The following is a 23,247-nucleotide window of genomic DNA, read 5'->3' on the forward strand; positions in this document are numbered from 1 at the left end:
TGAAAAAGTGAAGTATATTTCAGAATCAGAGGTTAATTATAACAAAGTTTTACTTGACTAAAGATGTTTTCGACATTAATAGCATTATGATACGTAAGGCGCGAGGGAATTGCTAAATCTATCAAAAAACCTTGTAGCTTACAAGTAAGCACACTGCCCATACAGACGTATACTGATATTTTTTTTAATCCCACGCTCCAACCAAATGCTTGACATCTTTCATTATTAGAAAATCTCCATTTCTGCCCTTATACTCTTTTTAAAAAGTATCCTTCACCAAACGTATTGAAGGTGACCCATGAGAAGAGTGCAATTGCTTATGCATGCTATACAGCACTTGAAACAGCCCATTTTTCGGAGAGATATATTGTCCGTTTTTGTACCAGCCAAAATGTTGTTCAGTCGTGGTTCAAAGTAATTCTTCTAACTATATAATTTTCATGGGCTACTGATTTTTTTTATATATTTTTCAACGCTTGAAAAAAAATTACGTAAAAGAAGGCTCTCGTATATAATAGCTTCCCACAGCCTTGCTCTGTTCAGGGATAAAAATAAAGATTGCCACCTGTCTTCATGACAAATCTGCAGCTCATGTGCTCTGTCACGGATGATTTTTTTACTATTGCTTTTACTCCTACATTTTGCAAATATTTGACGCGAATTTCCCCTCTCCATATTGCTTACACCAGCTGTCGCTGTTAGAATTAAGTTAGTAAAAAGATCAGTTATATCAAGGTTGCATGTATTTGTATGACGCACTGGCTATGGACGGGGTAACACAATTAACACGCGCATGCATCGGAGGATAAATATCTGTTCCACTTTTTGCAAAAACCAGAGAAAGTGATGCCAGGCAACATTTCCACAAATAAATACAGCAGTTACACGTTCATTTTGAAAAAAATTACGCAGATCATCCCTATTCATTCGCGGAAGCGCTTCCATTAAACTTGGAAGGAAATATCAGCAGGAAAACTGGCCGCCATGTTGTCTTGCCTCTACTTATCAAAGAGGAGAGATCAGATGAGGACCGATCCTCGTGACTAACCATTATTGATATACCAACCAAAAACAGGATGGAACATGGATATTCTGTTGGGAATCTGCAGTGAAAATTACTGCGTAAATCCGTCGCGGAAATTGCCGTTTAAAACAGTTCAGTTTTCCCAATAGATCGCCACAAACATTGACAAACAAAGATCAAAGTCACAGCGACTTTTTACCGAAACTTGTTCACACACAGAAATAAGCCTTAAACATAAACTTTAGCTATGGTAACTTCTACCTCAGAATTAAGCACACATTACGGTCTTTGGTAAAAAATTCAATTTTGGAAACTCACAATTTAAATTGTATAATAAGGTAAAAAAAAAACGCACACTCTGAGATTAAACTTAATTCACGATAACTCGTTATAAAAAGTCATCACGTGCATTTTCCAAACTTTAATCACGGTCATCAGGGCCTCTGTGGTCATTTACCAGTCAACCTAAAGGTAACGTGAATATGTATAATTTTTGTGGGCATCACCGGACTGTAACAATGAAGAAAGTAAAGGGAAACTTATATTATTCCTAAAGCAGAGCAAATGAATTTTGATGAAGATATATTCAATTGCCTTGAAATTCGAAATCAATCGGAACCAGCACGTACACAATTATGTTGTCATCTACAAACCCACACAATGGTGGACATCTATTTCTATAATTTCTTGCCGTGCTGATGTACATTAATTAAAGCCCGTGCCAAGTTATGTCAAATATTTCAAGATCTTCATTTGGGGTCGTTTAGAAAATAACAATTTGCACAAAACCGCAACCCTATAAAGAAAACACCTGTTCAGACTCAAATCAAGATTTTAGATATATGAAAATTCACATATTTGCACTGCGGTGGAGAAATGAAATAGGAGAGAAATTAGGAGAGATTGAAATTTTTTTTTTTTTCAGGTCCTATTTACAACTACTCGTTTCAGTAGTGTTCTTAACTGCGAGGATCTCCTAATTTCATCTCTCCACCGCAGTGCAAATATGTGAATTTTCATATATCTAAAATCTTCATTCACTTGGATGTTTATTTGTACCCAATTCATTGACCAGCTCCCAGTTGGCTTGTTAGCTCAATTGGTAGAGCGCTGCACCGGTATCGCAGAGGTCATGGGTTCAAATCCCGTTCGGGCCTGAATTTTTTTCAGGTCCTATTTACAACTATTCGTTTCAGTAGTGTTCTTAGCTGCGAGGATCTCCTATTTTCAGACTCAAATCACTTCGCGAAGGGTTATTCGAATAAGCAGATTATTCATTAGGTCTATGACTGTACTTTAAACTTTGAGGTAGGGAGTAAAAACTTTCGCCTAAATCATCATTATCATAGGCATCAGTCCATTCCGGTATTTGCGCTACGTGGATGATGAACATTTATCATCTATTTTGCTCCACTGACTCTTTCTTTAACTAGATTCTAGTATGACGATGAAACAGACTTAATCGAGTTTCCAAAGAACGTATGGAACAGTTCAACTCAATCTCGTAGCTCAAACTCAGAGAACGAGAGATGCAGTGTGAACAAAGGCATGCCCATTTACGAGGATCATTTTCAAACTCTTATGTCTTTCAAGGCACCGCAAGTTCTATTCTTCAGGCAATCGTTAGGGCCCTATGGAACTCTCTTATACAGCACACTTTCTAACTGATGCTAATATCCACGCGCCTTAATCAAAGCGTTCAATAGTCTGTAGTTTGGTTTCTTTGGATCTAGGAGTTACAATCATTATTTATCTCATATCTGCGATCTACAGTTTTTCCGCGGCGATGAATAGCGTTGAAGTATTTTGTGGAGGTCGTGAGCCGAACGTCATCTCAGATCTTAGTTTGGGATCAGTGTCTTTCATAACGGTGGCATTCATCGTTTTAGGCAGATACTTTGCTTTAAAACGGCGACTAAAGTATCGGCGACCAAGATAGCCTGTTCCAGGCATTCAGTCATTAAAACGCAGCGCGATAGAAAACAGCACGATTTTGTGGCGGAGGAGTGAAAAAGCGAGGGAGGCTTGGGTCTAGTTGGGGTCAGCAACCGTCTCGACCCAAGCCTCCGTTGTTCTCATGATCAGCCGCAACTAAATATATTGCGCCGTTTACTATCGTTTTACCAACTGAACGCCCGAAACATGCTACGACAAAGGTAATACCAGATGGTTACTTCAATCAAAGTGCTCTGTGAGCAAACTCGTGAATTGACACATGATTTTTGAGATTATGTTTAATGTTATCTGGTTTAGGGAATTTTGTGGTTGATTGTCATCTAGAGTACGAACAGTAGTTCAGTGTTCGCTAATGTAGCAAAGAAACAAAGTAACGTTGGGACAAGAAGGCATTACAATTGAAATGATCATGCTATTACATTTAACAAGGTGGATGATGTCATGTGTTTTAAACGTCTATCATTTTTGTTTCTGGTTCAAAAGAAAAGGTTGGAAGTAAATGTGGGTGAAAACTGAAATTTACTGTCTTTCGTTGTAAATATTAGAAAATCAAGGCAATACTGTCTTAATGAAAACATTAACGATTCCCTCTTTATCAAATGAGACAAACGGGAACGAGTTTTGAGTGATATAACTAAGCCAAGCCTGCCACCGTCATTTTAGATCTCCGCCTGGGTAGATTTAAGTCACGTGCTAGGCAACGTATAATCAATAACAAGATAGAATTTCATTTCAGGCCTATTTATCAATTTTGTGGTGTGTAACTTTCGCATTTTAGTACGTTGTATATATGTTGAATCTTCAAATTGTCTTGAAACTTACGAGAAAATTGTTCTTTAAAAATTCACTGAAAATCGGTAGCTAAAATTGTTTGTCTAAGTGTTATTTGATTTTCGTGTTAACTTGTTATTTAGTCAATCGCCGGCATCTTTTGTTGCTTCACACAGGAAAAACACACGCGACGAAACGTAATGATCAATTTTGTCCTCAATCTCACGCTATAACAGAAAAAGCTTTTGAACATCTGTAAACTCCGAGCGCTTCGCAGTAAGTGATATTTTCAATGAATCTTCGGATTGTTTTCAAGTTCAAGGATTGTAAATTACAATTTTATGAAAAACGAAGGTTGTTGTTATTTCAGTGTGAATCCTTGAATGCTTGCCAGTCGCTGGCGCCGCTTGTTGAAACTAAAACGAAAAAAAAAACTCTTTTAAGATTATCATTGGCTTCTTTTTCACCCCACTACTATTCTTAGCAACAAAGATCGCCATTTCGTCTGTTTATTGCTCGCCAAAAACTATCAAATGTACTCAAAAGCCTAAAATCTAAAAAAAGTTTACAGGAATCGACCAATCGAGCGAGCGAATGCTATTCCCCACATCGTATCTATAACTCGCTCTTGCGCATGCGCGCAATTCACGAGTTAAAAAGGAAGATTACTTCGTCAAAATTAAAACCCTTTTACATATGCCGAGTTCACCCTAAAGTATCTACGCGGTAACCGAGTGGGACTGGTAACTGGATCCAAATAAAAAATGGCGGCGAAGGAGGACGAGAATTCTGTGTCATACAGCTTGGATCATTTTACCGAACTCAAAGAAGTAACATCATTGATCGAATCAATAAGAACCATATGTCATGATAATATTTTACTCGAGGCTGCAGAGGAGCGGTTAATTCGTAAGTGTAGCATGTTTTCTAATCTCCTAGTTTTGTTTCATTTACTTGTTTGTGAGTATGTTACTAATTAGGAGCTCAGGCTTCCATCCAAAATTTCCTTTTATCATGCCCACTACCGTGTATAAAAATGGTTAATTTGCAGTTATATTGAATAAGTATCAGGAACAGCCACATTTATTGGATCCGCATTTAGGTAAGTAGTGTAAATAATTTTTATAGTTATCGATTTGTATGTACTGTGTTTTACAATATTGTAGAATGTTTACATATTCTCTTAAATTGCGATTTTTTATCCTTAAGAAATAAGGACGAGATCTTTACTCAAGCGTTGCTTGGACTACTTTCTCAAATAGGAAACACGTCTTATAGTAGAGTGGTAAACTTTACCTGTATTAAAACAATGTGTGAATGAACAGATTACATTAAGCTACTTATCAGTAGCTACTGCAGAGTATAGTTTTAAGCTGTCGGCAGAAGTTACCAAATAATACTGAAAATAATAAAAAAAAAACTCTCAGTATTCATTATTCTTTCTCTGTTGAAATTTTGTTAAATATAGAACTGGGCAATTCACATTTGTGGTTTATTTTCTCACTTTCAGAAAGCCTTGTACAGAAATTGCAACATATAGTCTGTGATGCATCAAACCCAGCTAAAGTGATTCAGCAGGGATTCAAATATTTATATTTAATCACCAAGGTCTGTTTCCAATTGATCATGCATTTAGATACCATTTTGACACAATGAATTGTTTGTCCTCCCATGCTGTTGGAGCTGTATATGATAAGAAGTGAAACATCACGTACATGTATCACACACACAACCCACAATTCATCTATTCTCTGTGATGAATGGCCAATTTGCATGAACAACTCAGCTGATGAAACCCCATCCCCTCACCCTCCCCCCTCTTCAGAAACGTTCCCCCTTTATTCATCACTTATATACAGTTCTGCATGATAACAACTGGCAAGGTCGACTAGAGCAATTGGGTTGCCATATAAAACAATTAGTATTGGAATTTAAATAAGTACTTTCTGAGGACACAAAGAATGTGGTTGTAAATTATCAATTAATACTTTAACTGTTTGGTAATCTTATAGATTTGAGACCCTATAATTGTAATCAAACCTTTAGACTGATACTTTAGTCACAGAGAGTGATCAAGGGGCTAGCAACCCTTGTTGCTTATAAGAATGTTGTCATACTTTAAAAAGAATTTTAAGTATAGGTAATAACTTGATTTCAAGTGCAATTTGTTGTTAATTAGCACAAATGAATATTCAAAGACAACAAAATTACACAAGTGCAATTTATAATCTTTGAAAAATTTACATGAATTTTCTTAAAAGCATCACAGAAAGTCAAGACAGATGAAATTTTGATAGCAAAAGTGTGCACACTATTTTTAATTTGAACTTGTGTTACAACTTTGCACTCATGTTACAACTTTGCACTTGTGTTCATGAAAAATGCACAAGTTTTCATCCAATCAGATGCATATAATTTTTTCATGTATATTATTAAATGGAATAAACCAGTTGAATTTGTTTTTTACAGTATTGAGGGCTGAAGCCTATAATCATTTTGAATGGTTCTTATTTATGATTTATCGAAGGACAGACACATAGGTGACATCATCATTAACAACATGTACTTTCCTGTTTATTTTTCTCACTCAAACTTGATCAGGTCAGGGGACCAAAATTTGTGGTACGTCTGTTTTCTCATGAAGTTACCGACGTGGAACCAGTTCTTGGAATGCTGTATCAGCAAAATCCTCAAGATCATGAGGTGTGTTATCTTTATAGTTTTTATTTCTAGTCAATGATGTTACTACCTTATCTATAATTGCTAATGTGACACATATAATTTAGGGAATATGATAATGTTTGAAAAGAATTTAGGTCAAAATGATCTCAAGTACAATTTTGATTTACATTTTTATACATTCCTGCGAATTGTCTTTTCTTAAACAAAGAAAATGCAAATCAAGCTAGTTCTAAATTTCTTTAGTCCTAAATCCAATTTAACTTACAACATACTCATTAATGTACTGTACATTTTCATCAACATAAGTAGCAGTAACAAACCTTTATTTAACTAGGGTAATCCCTTCAGAATACTTAAAAGTATATCTGTTATCAGTAGGAGCCCTATGACCCACTGTGACTTGCAATTGTAGGAAAATGTTATTAAATCGCAGCTTTCTAAAATCTCATTTTCATCTTAGTTTCTCTTTTTTGTCAACCATGATGTATTATCCTTTGGTCAAAATAATTGTGATGTTTTTTATTAACCTCAGACCTGGGAGACACGATATGTTCTTCTCCTGTGGTTGTCTATTGTTTGCATGATACCCTTTGACATGGCTCGCTTTGATGGACGGAGAGATGCCAATAGTGGAACACAGGATAGACGCAGGCCTGTGGTGGAGAGAATTCTTGAAACTGCAAAGGTAGGTGGGATAGACTTAAAAGCTGTTAGTATTGTGTAGCAGGTCATTTTTTTGTTCACGGTGTCTAATAGTGGCTAACTTTGAAATTCTCCATTAATTTTCCTTGTTGCAGATGTATCTTTCAGTTCCAGACAAATCAAGAGATGCTGCCGCATTAGTTATCTCAAAGTATGTTTGGTAGATCTTTGTAACAAGTTAGTCTGTATTGTCAGTTTATAATATATTTTATACACTTTCAGTGTATCCTCCACTTGTCTATAGGTTTGTTACAAGACCAGATGTGAAGAAAGAAAAGCTGGCAGAATTTCTGGACTGGTGTTTGATGAGGATGGAGAGAGCAAATGGTTTGTATTTAGATGCAAAGTTATAACAATCATGCACAATTTAAACCACTTATTGCAAAGCTTATTGGGCCTCTTCATCCAATGCTCGTAAATCCCAGCCTTTCCATGAAAAATCAGAAGCAAGCACACTCTGGAAGGGCCGTTAGACATTCAAATCGAAATATGACCTCTTGATTGCCATGTTGTTCCTCCTCTGGACTCTTTCCAGATGAGATCATTTTTTTAAAAAGACTCTTGTTTGTGTTTCTATCTTACCAGGAGAGACAATGGATGGAATGCTGCTATTGACAGGGATCTTGACAACATTGGTCAGTTAAAAATTTCATAGTCTATAGCGTGTTCATTAGACAGTTGAACTCAGAGAATTCTGTGGCTTCTATGCAGAATTCTCTACCTAAATTTTGTTGGTCGCCACTACTTTTTATTTAGACATGTAGTATAAATTCCTGTTACTTTACGCTTTTCCTTCTACTATGTTTTTCAATGAAAACCTTGTGTATGTCTTGAAGAAGCTCACAATTAAAATCCTATTCACCAAAGGTTAGGGTTTTTCATATAATTCAATATCTGGCAATATTACATAAATTAATTCAAATTTGAGAGCCAATGAATATGTTTGAGGTCTGAAGATCAATAATTAAGGTCAAACCTTACCTGAGAAAAATCTGCAGGAGTTAAGGCCCATGCATACCTTCCCAGCATTTCATGTTGCCTTTCCACATCTTCCACTGACTCCTTGATAGACTGATTGATTAATTGTTACCATAACACCATATGACACCATCTCATTTTGGCTTTGTCATTTACTCCCCGACTTTTCAAGGCTCTGCTTTTCAAGCATGGAAAGAGAGATGACTTAATACCATATGGTGAGTAAATTTCTCTTTGGTATGACAGTGCAAAATATGCAAGGCTTACAACAACTTTTTCCATAAGCAGCAGCTAATGATTTTATAGGCAGCTGTACCTTAAGGAGACACCCAAACAGGAAAGCTTGCTTCCAGGCTAAACAGACAGTAGTAAGAGTTCATATAGGGGGCAGCAGACTGGCTGGCTTTTACTGAAACTCTGAATATGAATTGTATGTCAACATTCAACTTTGCAAAACTTTGACACATGGAATCAAGGTTTTTAAGATTATTGAACAGAGTTATACAATACAGTCTAGTTTACTCATTATTTTTTACATCTGTCAATATTGATGCTAATCTGCAATAATTTTTTTATAAATTCTTAGCTCCTATAGTTTTGAAGCAAATAGGGGTGCGCGAGATTTCAAAGATTAATAACACGCTGCTTAGGAAACTGAATATTAAACTTACACAGGTAATTATACATGCATTGATACATTTGAAAGTGTGTTTGAAACACAATAATCTACATGAAAAAATTATATGCGTCTGATGAGCTGAAAACAAGTGCATTTTTCATGCAACGTGTATGCAAAGTTGTGCCACAAGTGAAAATTACAAATAGCAAGCCCACTGCTAAAATTTCTTCTGTCTTGAATTTCTTTGATGCATTTTTCATGTTAATTATTATCTAGTAAAGCATTATTTCTTACACAATTTGGTGTAAATAAGCACTTATAAATTTTTCAAAGCCTACAAATTGCACCTGCCTCTTCAGGCGTGTGCAATTTTGCTATCTTTGATTTAATCTAGATTACTTGATGATGATGATGATCGTTTATTCAGCCTTCTTGCAGTAGAAACTGAATTACAAGGCGGGTCATAATTTATAAATACTTCTACGTTATGCATACATAGAACTATTTTAGATATCACTTAAGTATAAATATTAAATATTGTGTAAACATTAAATACTATAAGTAATAAGATAAATTGCAGTTAAGTATATTACACGTGATTCTGATATTTAATAGTACAAAAATTTCCAAATCTAATAGATCTTGAGGAGGTAGGTACAGACACAGTTCTTCCTGCCCTAAGGGCATATGGTCTTGAAAATTGACATTGCAGTACTAAATTTCGTGGTAGGTCAGAAGAGTAGTAACTCCGCTGTAACTTAAGTAACTTGTGCTTATTAACACCAAATTGCACTCAAAATCATGTTGTTACCTATACCTAATAAATGAGTATATAGTGACCACTCAGAACTGAGGGTGTGACAGGTTTGTACCAGCTCTGTACATTTCATAATGAATACTTCTTTCCATACATTTCTTGAAGCGTCTTGGTTTGACATTTCTGAAGCCAAGAATAGCAGCCTGGAGGTTAGATCTACTTAGTCAAATTGATTTCATCTTGGAAACTATTATTTTTTATCAATTTATTATGCTGCCTTATGATGATAGTCATTGAGAAAAGTATATTTCCACTTGGTATATTTTAATTGTGACAAATCAGGGGCTGTGAGGCATCTATATGTTCGCTGCATTCACTAAGCTGTTGTTTTTTATGTGTTTACTGATAGATATCAGAGAGGGAGTCGATCTTTGGCTTACAACCTTGCCAATCCATTCTCTCAAGAACAGGTAGTGAAGTGACACCCAGTCTCAAATTGGCTGCTTCAAGACCTTCTTCCAAACTTACATGTATTTGTTGTTGGTTGAGATTTGGTGTTTGTGGAAGTTTTCCAATTCGTCAAGCCTGTAGTTTGAAAGGTTTAGAACAGTCTTTACATCAAAGTTCACCTCTCTTATGAATTTAATTGTTATTTCAGAATGAAAATAGTCACCACACAGCAGGACTAAACACAGCTGAGGTGAGGGATTTATCTTGTAACTGTGCAGGCCACGTTTCGCATGTTTGTCTGTTTGTTTTGTTTGACTCGACTATTGATGGACTTTTTAATAACAGGTTATTATAGCGTCAATGCTGTTATTTTATCTCTTTAAGTTGATTTGGTTTTGAACCAATTTTTATTGTATTACAGGAAGAAGATTATGATGTTCCTGAAGAACTAGAAGATATCATTGGTTGGTTTACGATCTCCTTTTCACTACAAAATACTTAAAACTTTTTGCTGAATTCAACAACGTTGAAAGACTTTTGCATCTTGCTAGTCAGTGAAAATTGTTATTGATATGTTTAATAGAATTTGATGACAGTAAATATTTATGAATGTAATAATTTGCAGAGAAACTTTTGACTGGTCTCAGAGATAAGGATACCGTAGTGCGATGGTCAGCGGCTAAAGGGTGGGTTGGAAAATTTTCAATATGGAGTTTTTCAAATCCTGAGTAAACCTTTGACGGCACGAAAGTGTAGTACATGTGACTGAACTATGAAATGTTTCTTATTAAATAAGGATTGGAAGGATAACTGGGAGACTTCCTCAAGAATTAGCCGACCAGATTGTGGAAAACGTCTTAGAGCTATTCAGGTATGAAACTTGCAATCATCTTTACGTTAATTATGTGGCTACAGTAGTTGAACTTCGTGTGGTTTAGCTTAATGCTACATTTGGAACAACAATTTTTTTTTTGCAGTATCCGAGAATCAGATTGTGGCTGGCACGGAGGTGGGTTTTTAACTACTTTTGTAGCATTGTTCATGTAGCTAAGCTATTTCACGGCATTTCGCGGATGTTGATTCGCTACGTGAAAAAAAGAGATTCAGTTCGCACCGATTTTAAACATCTGTGGACACTTGGCGACACTTAGATGTTGCTTAAATGTTGTAGAGTTTGTTAATCCTTGTATTTGAATTTACTGTAGGTTGTCTAGCTCTCGCTGAACTCGGTCGTAGAGGACTTCTTTTACCCAATAGGCTCCCTGAAGGTTAGTAGCTTTGAAATCAACACAATAAATCTCCTCAGAATATCTGGCACAGAACGGCCTAAGGAAACGCACAAGTCAAAATTACATAGAAAATATTATAGGAATCATCGGCAATCAAAATTTACGCGGAGTTTCCGGATTAGACGGGCAAGCAACTTAAACAGTTTGAGCAATCATGACCTCTTCACATTTTTTAAATTCTCCCGCCTGACAGTTACAATACTTCAACATGTATTTTTATAACAGAGAAAGACTTTCCTGGTCACATTACTTACACGAATTTAAGGGAGAATTCTTTGTGAATCGCTCTAGCAATTTAACTTCTCTAGTATCATTTTTTTTTAAATCAATTTTCGATGTGTAATTTTGTTTAATAACTGGTATTATTTAAGTTTGGTTATTTTTTCTATTTTTCAGTTGTTCCTGTTGTGCTGAAAGCCTTGTCTTATGATGAAATGAGAGGAACATACAGTGTTGGTAAGATGGGTTCCCGTACGCAACTTGACGGGATTATTCTTTCCGAACGCATGTATGATTGTTCGTGCTTTTTTATTGTTTTTCTACTTCAAAGGGAGCCACGTCAGGGATGGCGCTTGTTATGTTTGTTGGTCATTCGCCAGAGCTTACGATCCACAAGAGATCCAACCGCACGTGCACGGCATATCAAGGTACGATTGAAAACAAGTTTAATAACGAGCGGCTGTTTAATTTCCTCTTGCGAGGTAAGGATTGAATGGAGAGTGATGTAGTCTTTTCATGGCGATCCGAATGCTGGAGAGTTCAGAACTAACACTAACTTGCAGCAGTGACGTTCTTTACTTTTCACTTTGTTAAAGGGTCAAAAGTCGGGTTTGCCCTCTTAAGTGGGAGTTTTTGATTTTTTTGATTTTTCTTGACAGTTCTCTAATAACTACTGCTCTGTTTGACCGAGAAGTGAACTGCAGGCGGGCTGCGTCGGTAAGTTAGGAAAGACCATTTTTTTAAAGTCTATATAGAAGGATTTAGCCCATGATTTGGAGATCATTTACATTACTTATCTGCACTTTACGTCATTTCAACGACTGTTAAGCGATAGATTTTTATGTGTTTTTGTTTTCCTCGGTTTTGTGAGTTTGGTTGTTGTTTTTTGTTTGACTTATTTTTTCTGGTTTTGTCCTAGTTTAATGAGCATTTGCCCTAAAGTCCAGTCTCTGAACACTTAGAAAATAGTTTATGCCATAAAAGTTCTTGACAACTTGATTGAATTTCAACTCAACTTTATATTTAAAACACAAATAGTCTTTTTTTTTCCCTATAGGCTGCATTTCAAGAAAATGTGGGAAGACAGGTCAGTTCAAATGAGGGTATTTTGAGAAAAAATGTTAGAGTATAATAAGGTGTATTTGTCTTTCAAAGTTTCCTGCGTTACTTGACCATGTTTTAAAAAAAACTTTGTAATTTTCAATTTTTTTATAGCTTTCGTTCTCTCTCAAAACTATTTCATTATAGTGTTAAGGTAGTTTTTCTTTCTTTTTTTAAATAGATAACTTTTTTTGACGTTTTAGGGAACGTTTCCTCATGGCATCGATATTCTTACGATGGCTGACTATTTTGCGGTTGGGAACAGAGTGAATACATACTTGACTGTAAGGTAAAATCTTAGACTGGAATAATATCATTTTGTCCTTTCTTATCATTGTTAATCCTACCAGACTCCTTCGTTAAGTTCAATTAGAAATGTTCTTTTGTTTTCAGTGTATCAGTAGCGGAGTTTAAGGAATATACAAAGGCGTTGATTGACTATCTCGCTGATGTCAAGTTACAACACTGGGATAGGTACGATACACACCCTGCTGACGATCTTTTCGAGCAATCATTTCTGGGTCAAAATTTATTTTGAGGACAATTTCGAGGACAGATGGTCTAGGCACAAATTTGGACGCCATTCAGGGTTGTGATTATTACAGTACACCTCAAAATTTTTATCTATTGAAGGTTGAAATCGTTCAGGGAAAAGCTTGGGTATTATTTGAGCGTTAAATGTAATCATCTTCGATCACCTCGCGGCAGTTACGGGGTTTCCTTTCAGTAGATCCCTACAACACCTCGATCGTCAGGAGGTAGGCCACGCACATCTCCCGGAAGACAAAAAAATGTCCTTCACTAGGGCTTGCTACTTAGGGGAATTATCAGGAAAATGTTGACAGAATTGAAGCTTACATGCATTATCTATTGTAAGTTTATCCTCGTTTAAGCTTGTCTTTCTTCCTTGTCAGAAACATTCGAGAACTGGCGTCTCAAGCTTTACACAATCTAACTCCTTCAGATCCAGAATACATGGCTAAGACTGGTATGTTGTCGATTATCGAGCCATTTCAATGATCTTATCTATTTTGATAGACGAAGAAATCGTCTAGCAACGATACCTCGCCCAGCGTTAAGAATGTCGACCGAGAGAGGCCGCCCAAAGGGGATGTATAAAAGAAACCATTCTTTTTTAGGGAAACCTGACGCAATTAATCTCAGGTCCAAGCTTTGCTCAACATATGCGTTTTTTCGCATCTTAACACAATCTTGTCAAAATACATTTCTTTCTTGTTTAGTTTTGATAATTCCGTGCTAGATCAAACCAATATCAGCGATATAATCGTAACGTTTTTTGAAAGAATCAGTTCAAGTGAACTAGATGGAGAAGGGGGTACTCTTGCATATTAATTGTAATGAAACTGTGAGAAGAATATGAGCTCTGAAAATTGTTGTGTATCCCATTCAAATTTGTTTTTCCCAAATCTATTTAACTACAACTTAAATATGTCCTTTGTTGTGCTTGGCCAACAGATGAGAAACCTGGGCGATTGTCTCTAATGTCCTTCAGCTCTGTTCAAGCATCCTTTGAGCCACAAACACTGCTAATAGTAACGTTAAGGTACTTAGTATTATTGTCTTGCTTAAAACTCTTTCTCTGTTCTTTCCTAGTTTTTCCAAAAGTGCTTTTACAAATGAACAATATCGACCTGAACACGCGCCATGGCTGCATCCTGGGTTGCTCTGAAGTTATACACGCTCTGTTTCTATACGCTAAGGAAACCGGAAGGTATTGTTACAGACATTAAAGATTTTACTTCGTTATTTTATAATTATTTTGACAAATAAATTAAAAACTGCACAGTTTAAGATATTTTAACGATTCTTATTTTTCAGATTGCTGACAGACGTGGTTGACAAAGGTTGCTTTGAAATCGTGAAAGACTTTGTACCTCAGGTAGAGTTCTTATTTGTAGATTTAGGTGCGATTTTGAAACAGGTGACTTTTCCTCTCAATTTTAATACCTCATCTTCCAAAAATATATTGTACGAAAATAGATAAACTTATTTGGTAGATAGAGTGATTTGATGAAACATCAACTTCTGTCATTTATTTTGCGCCAAATTTATAGCAGCTTGAGAGAAGAGTTACCAACAAAACCATGGTAATTGGTTTGAGATGGTGTTTACATGTAAAGTGATCTTTCGACCGCCGTTTAGACTTGTTTTGAATGACTTCTGGCAGAAGCAATATGTTGAGAGGCTGATAAATTTCATGCGCAATAATTCAGATATGACTTTCTGTTTTCTTTTAGCTCAACTCAGCGAAAAGCTTCAGGTGAGATTTTAAACAACAATATCATTCTTCAGTTACCGAGCATGTAACGAGCTTCGATTTCACCACGACGGTAACGAATTGTACTGAAGAGCTATGTTTGAAAGATACAGTGACATGAAATTACGCCTGGCGCTTTCTGTTGTCAACTTTATTTGGTCATTTTTTGATGACTGGAGAATCACTATCTGATTTGCAGTATGAAGTGAAACAATTGCTGCGATCTCGCGTCTAGCGTAGCGAGTTTCATGCGGAAGGATCTTGATCATAACTTGTGTTTTCATTTCTTTTTCAGAGGTCTAGGAGGGGACTACATGCGACAGGCAGGTATGAAGTGTTATTGTAGTCACTTTTTTGTTCCTGTCATCTTTATTAGAGACCTTAAGATTATAACAGGAGTTTGACGAAGAGTTCGAGATTCTCCTGTATTGAAACAGTGCGCGCGCTCAAACCTGCGTTACGTTGGCGGGAAAACGCCACAGCCGTGAACATATTATGACGGCTTTTTCCTGGAAAACTCACGATATCGACACACGCAATTGTGAAGTTTTTAAATCAGGAGAGGATTCATCCTTGTTGTATTGCTGCTGTAATATGTCTGCACTCAATTATTGATCCTCTCTTTTTATTTCCAGTTTGTCATTTAATAATGAAACTTTCCTTATCGGAATTACCTTGGCATGGAGATCAGATAATTGGTGAGAGCTACAGTAACCATATTTCACTTCCTTAAGTAGGAAATGAGGCTTTTGAAAAAGTGACAATGTTTTCTCCTGCTCAATTACTTAATGGTTCATTTCTTCTTGCGATGATTTGATGTATTTGTCTTTATTTGTCTGGGTGGGTTCGCCAACATTCGTGTCATGTCTGAGTATGTTCACGTTTTTCGTTTCTTTTTCTCTTCCTTTCTTAGGCGTATTTCAAGACACTATCGATGACAACCTCTCCCACACAGAACCTGTTATACAGGTGACATTTACCCGTGTCAATCTACAGTGGATTTTCTGCTGCCTACTAATATTAATTCTGTTCTCCTGAATATTTTAGGAAGGAGCTGTTCGAGCCCTCGGTGCTTTATGCCAGCAGTATTACGTCAAAGACGACGGTGGAGCTATTGATGGAATACAAGGTAATGGAGAAAATTATGTAGTTTCTTGCATTTCATTTCTTCTAGTGAATGAGTTGGTAATTATTGACGAAACAATGGACTACTATCTTTTTTGCAGATAGAATCATCACACATTACGTTGGGAAGTTAAAAAGCCCTTCCGAGTTCTCAAGGTGAGTAAATGCATTCATGGAGCCCGTGAGGTCATGTGACCTTTCGCTTATTCTTTCATTCTTCCGTCTGTACACCTACTCGCTCGCTCAGTCCCTCGTTTGTTCTTTCGTTCGTTCGTTTGTTCGTCCGTTCCTTCTTTCGGTCGGTCTGTCGGTCAGTCGTTCGTTCGTTCCTTGGTTCTTTTGTCGGTTCGTTCGTTGTTTCTTTCGTTCGTTCGATCGTTCGTCCGGTCCTTCTTTCGTTCGCTGGTTCGTTGGTTCGGTCGGTCGGTCGGCAGTCGTTCGTTCGTTCCTTTGTTCGGTCGTTTCATTCATTTTGTGTATCTGACTCTTGACTTCCTTAATAAATATTGTGGTTGTGATGATGGCATCAATTCAGGTGAAAATTTGTTTTTTTTTTTCTCTTTTCTATACTTTATGTCGGATGTAATTATTCCTATTTCGTGTAAGTGATACACCCTTCACTTCTTTTTTTTCTATTAGAGTTGGGTTCGCTCAAGCTTTAGGATTTTTGCCAAAATTCATGTTGTCATCCAGGTTAAAAGTGGTAAGTACCATTTCATTTTCCTCCACTACAAATCACACGGGATGAAAAGTGCTTACCTCAAAACGTAATAAGAGTCATCAATGTTTTATTTTGTATGTTGTAAGTATATTCTGCTTTGAGCTAGTTTCGAAATCATGTTGGATATTGTTTCTTCAATTTAATAAAACCTGGTTATCGTGAACTAAATCAGTTTAGTTTACTTTTCACCGTCACACACTGACATACTGACGCGAATCCAGGCCAAATTCTAGATATTTTAAAGCTCTCGATTTCCTGGATTCGGAGTCTTGAGACCACCATTTTCATTTAAAATATCAAATCTCAAATTTATCGCTGTGCTTCTGTTCTAGGCATTTACAGGTTTAATCACAGCTTCACAGGTAGCGGATGATCCAGGAAAATTTGCTGAATCAAGAAGAGAGGCACTTAATTCTCTTGCAAGGTATTTCAAGAGACACAATTTGTTTCCATTGTGATGTGTCACTGCTTTAAGCGCGCCGTCAACCGTGATCATTGTTATTGTTCTAAAACTGGAATTGAAACGATTAGTCCTATGGCAATAAAAGTCAGAAAGTTGTATGATAACGTTCACTTTTCTCGTGGTTGCAGAATCGCTTGCACCGTTGGATTAAGTAGGACTGGAGACGAGGAAGAAATTGTCACAGAAAGCAGTCTTCATGAACTTTATGAAGCATTTTTCGTTGCTATGAATGACTACACGATTGATAGCAGAGGAGACGTCGGCGCTTGGTACGATAACTTCCTTGTTGTGGGAAAAGTAACCCCAAACACATTTCTCTGTTTTACAGACGTCATTTTATAATGTGTTTAGGTGGTGATGGCTCTCTATAAATTAACTTAACTTGTCATTTCAATTCAATCGATTCGCCAGCAGATCGTTCTATCGAGGTTGAATAAAAGTCTTGAATGTGACCCGAAACATCGGGTTCAGAGAGCTGTTAGCTGGGAAACTATATGGTAACTGTATGCTTTAATTCTGGTACAAGAAGCCAGGAAAATGTAAATTTTGATCGCATTTTGACAAATACATTTTCTCTTATTGCAGGGTGCGTGAAGCCAGCATGAGCGGGTTGGAAACCGTGACCCGATATGTTGCAGAAAACGATCCTTCTCTTTTTACACCAGAGATGTAAGTACGAAGTTGGTTCTTGAAAAAAGAAAACCTTTTTGTTCCTCTTCTAATGTGTTTTCTCTAATTTTTGTGGTTTTACATCGGTGGATTGAAAACCATCTCTACAGGTAACACTGTCGTTAGGTGCTTGGTCATATGACTCACGAGCAATCTTAGACGGGGTCTGATTCACAGCATTGTCTCCTTCCCTAAGACCCAGTACTCCCAAGTATAAGAGAAGGACGTTAAAAATCCTATTTACAGATATATATTAATTTTTTTTAAATGAAACTTGCTGCTCCTTTTCTTAGCTCTGAGCAGGTGATGTGCTGTCTTGCGCAGCAGTCTTCTGAGAAAATAGATCGCACAAGAGCTCATGCCGGAGAGATTTTCCTTAGACTTCTGTATATGGACAGGTGAGTCACGTGTTTAGATCATTTACATCTCGGGGAGAACAAATTCAATTTTATATCACAATTTGATATTATGTTTTGAAGTTTAGTTTGCTAGTAAAAATATTGTAACAGATTTTCATGTCCATGAATTTTTTATTTAAAGGACAGTGGTTTGATATACTATATCTATATACTTATTCTTTTATTTACTCTTTTCAGTCCTACGTTGCCGCATATACCGCACCACAAAGAACTTCTCGACATTTTTCCGAAGTAAGAGCCAAGGTTTGAATATAGTTAGCCCACAGTGGGAACTCAACCTCTCGTCGTTGTGGCGCCTCCTTGGAGTCCTAAGTCAATGGGCCGGTTATTCAAATATAGTGAAGCCGTTGTTTATCAAAACCAATTGTACGCTGTCTTGAATGTGGCTGAATCTGTAGTCTGAGCGCTCCTTTTTGTGAACTGTGTCAAGAATTCCGAAAGCTAGCAGTGGAAGGGCATTTATTTAATGAAAACAACCCTCTATGCAGAATAAGTAAGGCCCAGTGCTTGCGTGAAACCGCGGTTTGGGTCAGACCACGTGTAGACAACTGGCCCAGTGAGTCTAATATCTTGCAACTGAACATCGATTGACACGTTTTTTCAAATTTCTCGAAGTCTTTCCGTTTTTTCTTAGGGATAAGTGCTTGGACATGAATTGGAGCGCCTCTGCTGAATGTTTTCCACGAATAACGAAGCTCCTCGGTTTGGCGTCGTACAGAAGGTCTGTTCTTCTCGGCTTGACTGTCAGTGTTGGAGGACTAACCGAATCATTGGTAATTGTCATGTTCGTTTGTTAAATATTTGAGACACTTTTCACATCATTAGTACTCTCTGCATGCAAGAGTTACTGATCTTTTAAGAGAGCCTCAACCCTTCACATCCTAATAAAGGGGTAAGTTTCTAAAGAAACTGTGGTGCTGCGTCGGTGGGAGAGTATAGCAGGTAATTTAGTGTAACAACTGGGTTGAAAACGTAAATTAGCCACCGTAAAGGGTAAAAAAGCTGACGTTTCGAGCGTTAGCCCTTCGTCAATCGCTCTGACGAAGGGCTAACGCTCGAAACGTCAGCTTTTTTACCCTTTACGGTGGCTAATTTACGTTTTCAACCCAGTTGTTATACTAAATTACCTCCTTCACATCCTAACATCAGTTTGCATATTCTCCATACTGTTCTCTATACATTTCCTAAGGCACTGACAAGGAGACTTTGTTTAAAAATCATGAGCTCCTGTACGTGATGATCATTTCCTTTATTCCCGTGGCCTGGATATGTGAAGCAGAGGTGATGTTGTGAGGAGAAATTAGATGCTTGTCACACCGAGGGGTTAAAGGGTTGATGGTTGTTATCAAGTTGTAAACTGGTCCTGGCTTAAGACTTCTTTTCTCTTCTTCTTTTTCAGGTGCGACATTCTCATTCATCGTTGCTAAGATTCTTGAAAGTCATAAGCAAGAGGTAGTTAGCCCGTTTTTCCTAAATATTCATAAAATAAAATGGAATAAATAAAAAGTTTAACAGCTCTGGCACTTTCTCGAGCTGGCTATTCGTCCACTGTTTTCCGAATCAAAGTTGAAATTTGGAGTATTTCTTGAGTAAAGAAAAGAACATCGGAACAACCCAAGGAAAATCGTTGGAGCAAGGACGAGAATAGCAACAACAAACTGCACCATTGTGTTCCCCCATTTGATCATATCTTAACCTCGTATAGTCACTATGTACAATTCTTGTTATTACAGTGAGCCTGAGATGAACGAGATTGCGGAAGCCCTTTTAGATATTTTTCGGAAGAATGAAAAAAATGATAGGCAAGTGGCTTTTGTTTATTTATTTATTTATTTATTTATTTATTTATTTATTTATTTATTTATGCAACCCGTGAACATGCTCTGCTCCATCTCAATCAAAAAATGTATTCTTGTGCAGTTCCCATTTTTATATTTTGGTATTGTTGTTGTTGTTTTTATTGATTCCCACTATTTTCTGTATTTATTTTGTCGTAGTCTCTTTCCTTCCCCTTGCCCCGGTCCTTAGTCTGCTTCCCATTATTCAGCATTGGTTCTCGATCTTAATCTCCTCCCCCCCCCCCCCCCCACCCCACTTTCTTCTTTTTTGTTGTTATGTCTTTCTTCTGCTCTCTTTTTTGTTAAGCTCTGGACGTCGATTGATTTCCTAAATATCTGAAATTTTTGTGAACTTAGAATCATAGTTCCCTTATTCAAGATGCTTGATATGCTGTTTGCCAATGGCTGCTTCGAGCTGTTCACCCAGGATGAAAGGTAGAACCAAAAAATGGAAGTTTGTAATATACCATCCGTGTTAATTCTTACCATCCTTAATCTACTCGTTTCTTTTTTTCCTTTGTTCTCGACTATCATTTGGCATTCTCTGGCAAATAATCACTCTAAAGGTTCTCCACGGGAATGAAAACACTGATTTAAAATATCGCGACGCAGCTTGGCAATTTTCCTCCAACGATGTCGATGTTACGTTTTGTGGGAATGTCAATCTCATCTTTAGAAAACTAAAAGTTGAATGATCTTCATATGAAAAGGTTAAGCTTTTGATCACATACCTTAAAAATGATTAGACTTTTTTGAGTCGTTTTCGCTATTTGATATCCTTTTTATTTTTTCCATCGCAGCCATCCATTCTCTGCAGCTGTTTTGGACCTCACAAAAAAGGAAATCTTCAAGATTGGCGACGCTAGAAAGCTAATCACGAGTGTCAGCGTGTAAGAATTAAAACTCTTTTTAAGTTGCCGCTAGTTCAATTGTTCACGGATTTTAAGCAACATTATTTGTTAGGCCTTCCTTGAATTTGTGACATTGTAAAATGTCGTAAATGTTCTTGTCACTAAACCATCATAATTTGGCGAGGACCTGATGCTATCGAAGCTGTGTCAAGGGACACTGTGGTAAGCTCACTGCCCAACTTAACGCCGGCCGCATAAAATCTCATTTTAAGACTGACTCAGACAAAAACTGTCGCTACACATTGCCGTAAATAGCGAGAGTCTTTTACGGGTACTTTTTACCGCTTTCGAGGACGCCTGCTCTCCTATATTTGATTTGTTTAACCAAATGCTCCTCATTTTCACGCAAGCAGTAAGTAAAAACAAAATCTAGCTATCGGAAGCTTTTTCTCGATTTATGATGTTGGGACAAAGCTTAGCTAATTACATGTTTCCTCTTTTTTAACAAGGTTTTGCGGCCTATTACAGTTTCTAGGGGCGACAAGAATGAAAGCTTTCCAACAGCTTTCCATATTTCTTTGTCACAGATACCCTCAGGTAAGAATTTTCGTGATTAAACTGCATACAAGAACGGTGAACATCCAATGCACTCAATTGTATGTATGTAGTACATACTTACAGTATAGGGCGAAAGTCTCTCGATGATTAAGGTTTTACGGCGTAGCTGCATTGTTGTCGGCCCCACCCTTAATACGCCAGTACAATACTTCATATCTGTTCAACGTATCCCTTCTTTTGCAAGGTTCGTAAAACTACTGCTGACCACCTGTACTCAGCAATGTTGACCTATGATGACATCATACCGGCGGAAAATTTAGATGAAGTGTTAACGATACTGACCGAAACTTCATGGTGAGAGATGTGAATTTTATGTTAGTTTTACTCGCGCTCTGACATGATCTGAAAATAGATAGGTTAGTTTTGGTAAACTTGTTCAGCTGTTTGGCCTCATACAGTTAATTACGACTTTTACTTGACATGCTTGTTTTCTCAGGGACGCGAAGATTGAAGAACTTCGTGTTATAAGAAACAGACTTTGCGACATTATAGGCATCCCTCATCCGGTTTTAAAGGTAATGAGCCTGGTCAGTTTCTTTACGTTGTATTTATTGCCATAACAGGAGATTATTAAACGTAAAAAGTTTAACTGAGACGTATTTCCAAGCGGACGGTATAGCAACTTGGTTCCACTTATTCCTTTTTCTGACCTTCCTTTTACCATCCCTTCGTGACACTCCTTTCCAATCCCTTATGATTTTATTATTTTCAGTTATTCTTTACCCATCTTTCCACTCATATTTTGTTTTCATTTAATCTCAGTCTTCTACGGCGCCAACCGCCGTCAAGAAAAAGAAAGACGAATTAGACAGCTACAAAGGTAAGAACGTTATTTTCGTTTTCATGATTTTCCAGTTCTCTCGTCGGTTCTTTTTTTTATTATTTTTTAAGGATTTGGAACAGATATACCTGATTTCTCTCTATTTTCAACAGACTTGGTCAGTCGTGGGTATTAGAACTTTTCTGTAAATAACACCCCATGGAATTCATGAGGTAGCTGCATGTGAGTGGAAACGATGCACAGTCCACCGGTTCATCTGCTGTGAGGAGGCCGATTTTCATCGGTAAACAGACGTAAAAACAGGTGGCATACGAAATCTTGGTGGTTTCTAATTACGGCGCTTGTACGTTTGGAAAATGTTCCGACTAAAAGTATTGAAGATGGGCAAGTCACTGCTCTTGTGTACAGGTCTTTTCGTAAACTGGAAAGCTTTACAGATCAGTTATTTCCGGAGTGAAGCCAAGAATTATCTTTACCAGTTTGCCAAGGAGTACTCGTAATCATGTCAACATGAGCTGCTTTAATTTAGGCATATCGTTCTCATGGGAACATCATTTTATTTCTGAAGAAATTTGTTTAATATCTGTAATTTATTTATTTAAAGAAAAGAAGCTAACATCGTAAAATGCAAGGTAACCTGCATGTGTGCGAGTGTTTGGAATATTTCTATTTCACATTGTGGTGCCCGTACATTCTTTACATGTAATGAAAACCAAAATAAAAAAACATCTTGCGCTTCTCTAGAGTTCGATTTGAATTAGGGCTAAAGTTTGTTACAAACAAAAAAAATTATTTGTTCCAAGATTTTTGATCGGAAACAGTAAAATCGCACGACGGTTAGTTAAAAAGCTATCCCTGGATAATTAGTAGCCCTCTCCATAATTTCCTTTAATTTTTCAATGCTTCGCCTCTAATTTATTTGATTTGATAGCAAGG

General features: G+C 37.0%; 1 protein-coding gene across 1 annotated transcript; it reads left to right on the top strand.

Annotated features, from left to right (window-relative positions):
- The first annotated feature begins 4,477 nt into the window (after nucleotides 1-4,477).
- LOC113666696 (tubulin-specific chaperone D) lies at nucleotides 4,478-23,050 on the top strand. The gene is made up of 49 exons (XM_089185407.1): nucleotides 4,478-4,660; nucleotides 4,803-4,853; nucleotides 5,262-5,359; nucleotides 6,353-6,454; nucleotides 6,966-7,118; nucleotides 7,231-7,286; nucleotides 7,380-7,462; nucleotides 7,721-7,770; nucleotides 8,286-8,331; nucleotides 8,700-8,788; nucleotides 9,655-9,698; nucleotides 9,899-9,959; nucleotides 10,148-10,189; nucleotides 10,361-10,403; nucleotides 10,565-10,625; nucleotides 10,736-10,810; nucleotides 10,917-10,948; nucleotides 11,145-11,207; nucleotides 11,625-11,684; nucleotides 11,779-11,875; nucleotides 12,107-12,164; nucleotides 12,505-12,534; nucleotides 12,752-12,837; nucleotides 12,942-13,022; nucleotides 13,463-13,536; nucleotides 14,163-14,280; nucleotides 14,388-14,448; nucleotides 14,807-14,829; nucleotides 15,122-15,153; nucleotides 15,462-15,524; nucleotides 15,740-15,795; nucleotides 15,874-15,955; nucleotides 16,053-16,107; nucleotides 16,591-16,654; nucleotides 17,005-17,096; nucleotides 17,264-17,404; nucleotides 17,721-17,804; nucleotides 18,098-18,202; nucleotides 18,401-18,454; nucleotides 18,858-18,996; nucleotides 19,623-19,675; nucleotides 19,957-20,025; nucleotides 20,419-20,496; nucleotides 20,862-20,951; nucleotides 21,422-21,509; nucleotides 21,715-21,824; nucleotides 21,967-22,045; nucleotides 22,293-22,350; nucleotides 22,464-23,050. The coding sequence occupies exons 1-49, from the start codon at nucleotides 4,516-4,518 to the stop codon at nucleotides 22,484-22,486; spliced, it is 3,597 nt and encodes a 1,198-aa protein (XP_089041533.1). The 5' UTR covers nucleotides 4,478-4,515; the 3' UTR covers nucleotides 22,487-23,050.
- Nucleotides 23,051-23,247: the final 197 nt, after the last annotated feature.

The sequence above is a fragment of the Pocillopora damicornis genome, chromosome 10 (assembly GCF_964200805.1).
Source record: "Pocillopora damicornis chromosome 10, jaPocDami1.2, whole genome shotgun sequence".
Taxonomy (NCBI): Eukaryota; Metazoa; Cnidaria; class Anthozoa; order Scleractinia; family Pocilloporidae; genus Pocillopora; species Pocillopora damicornis.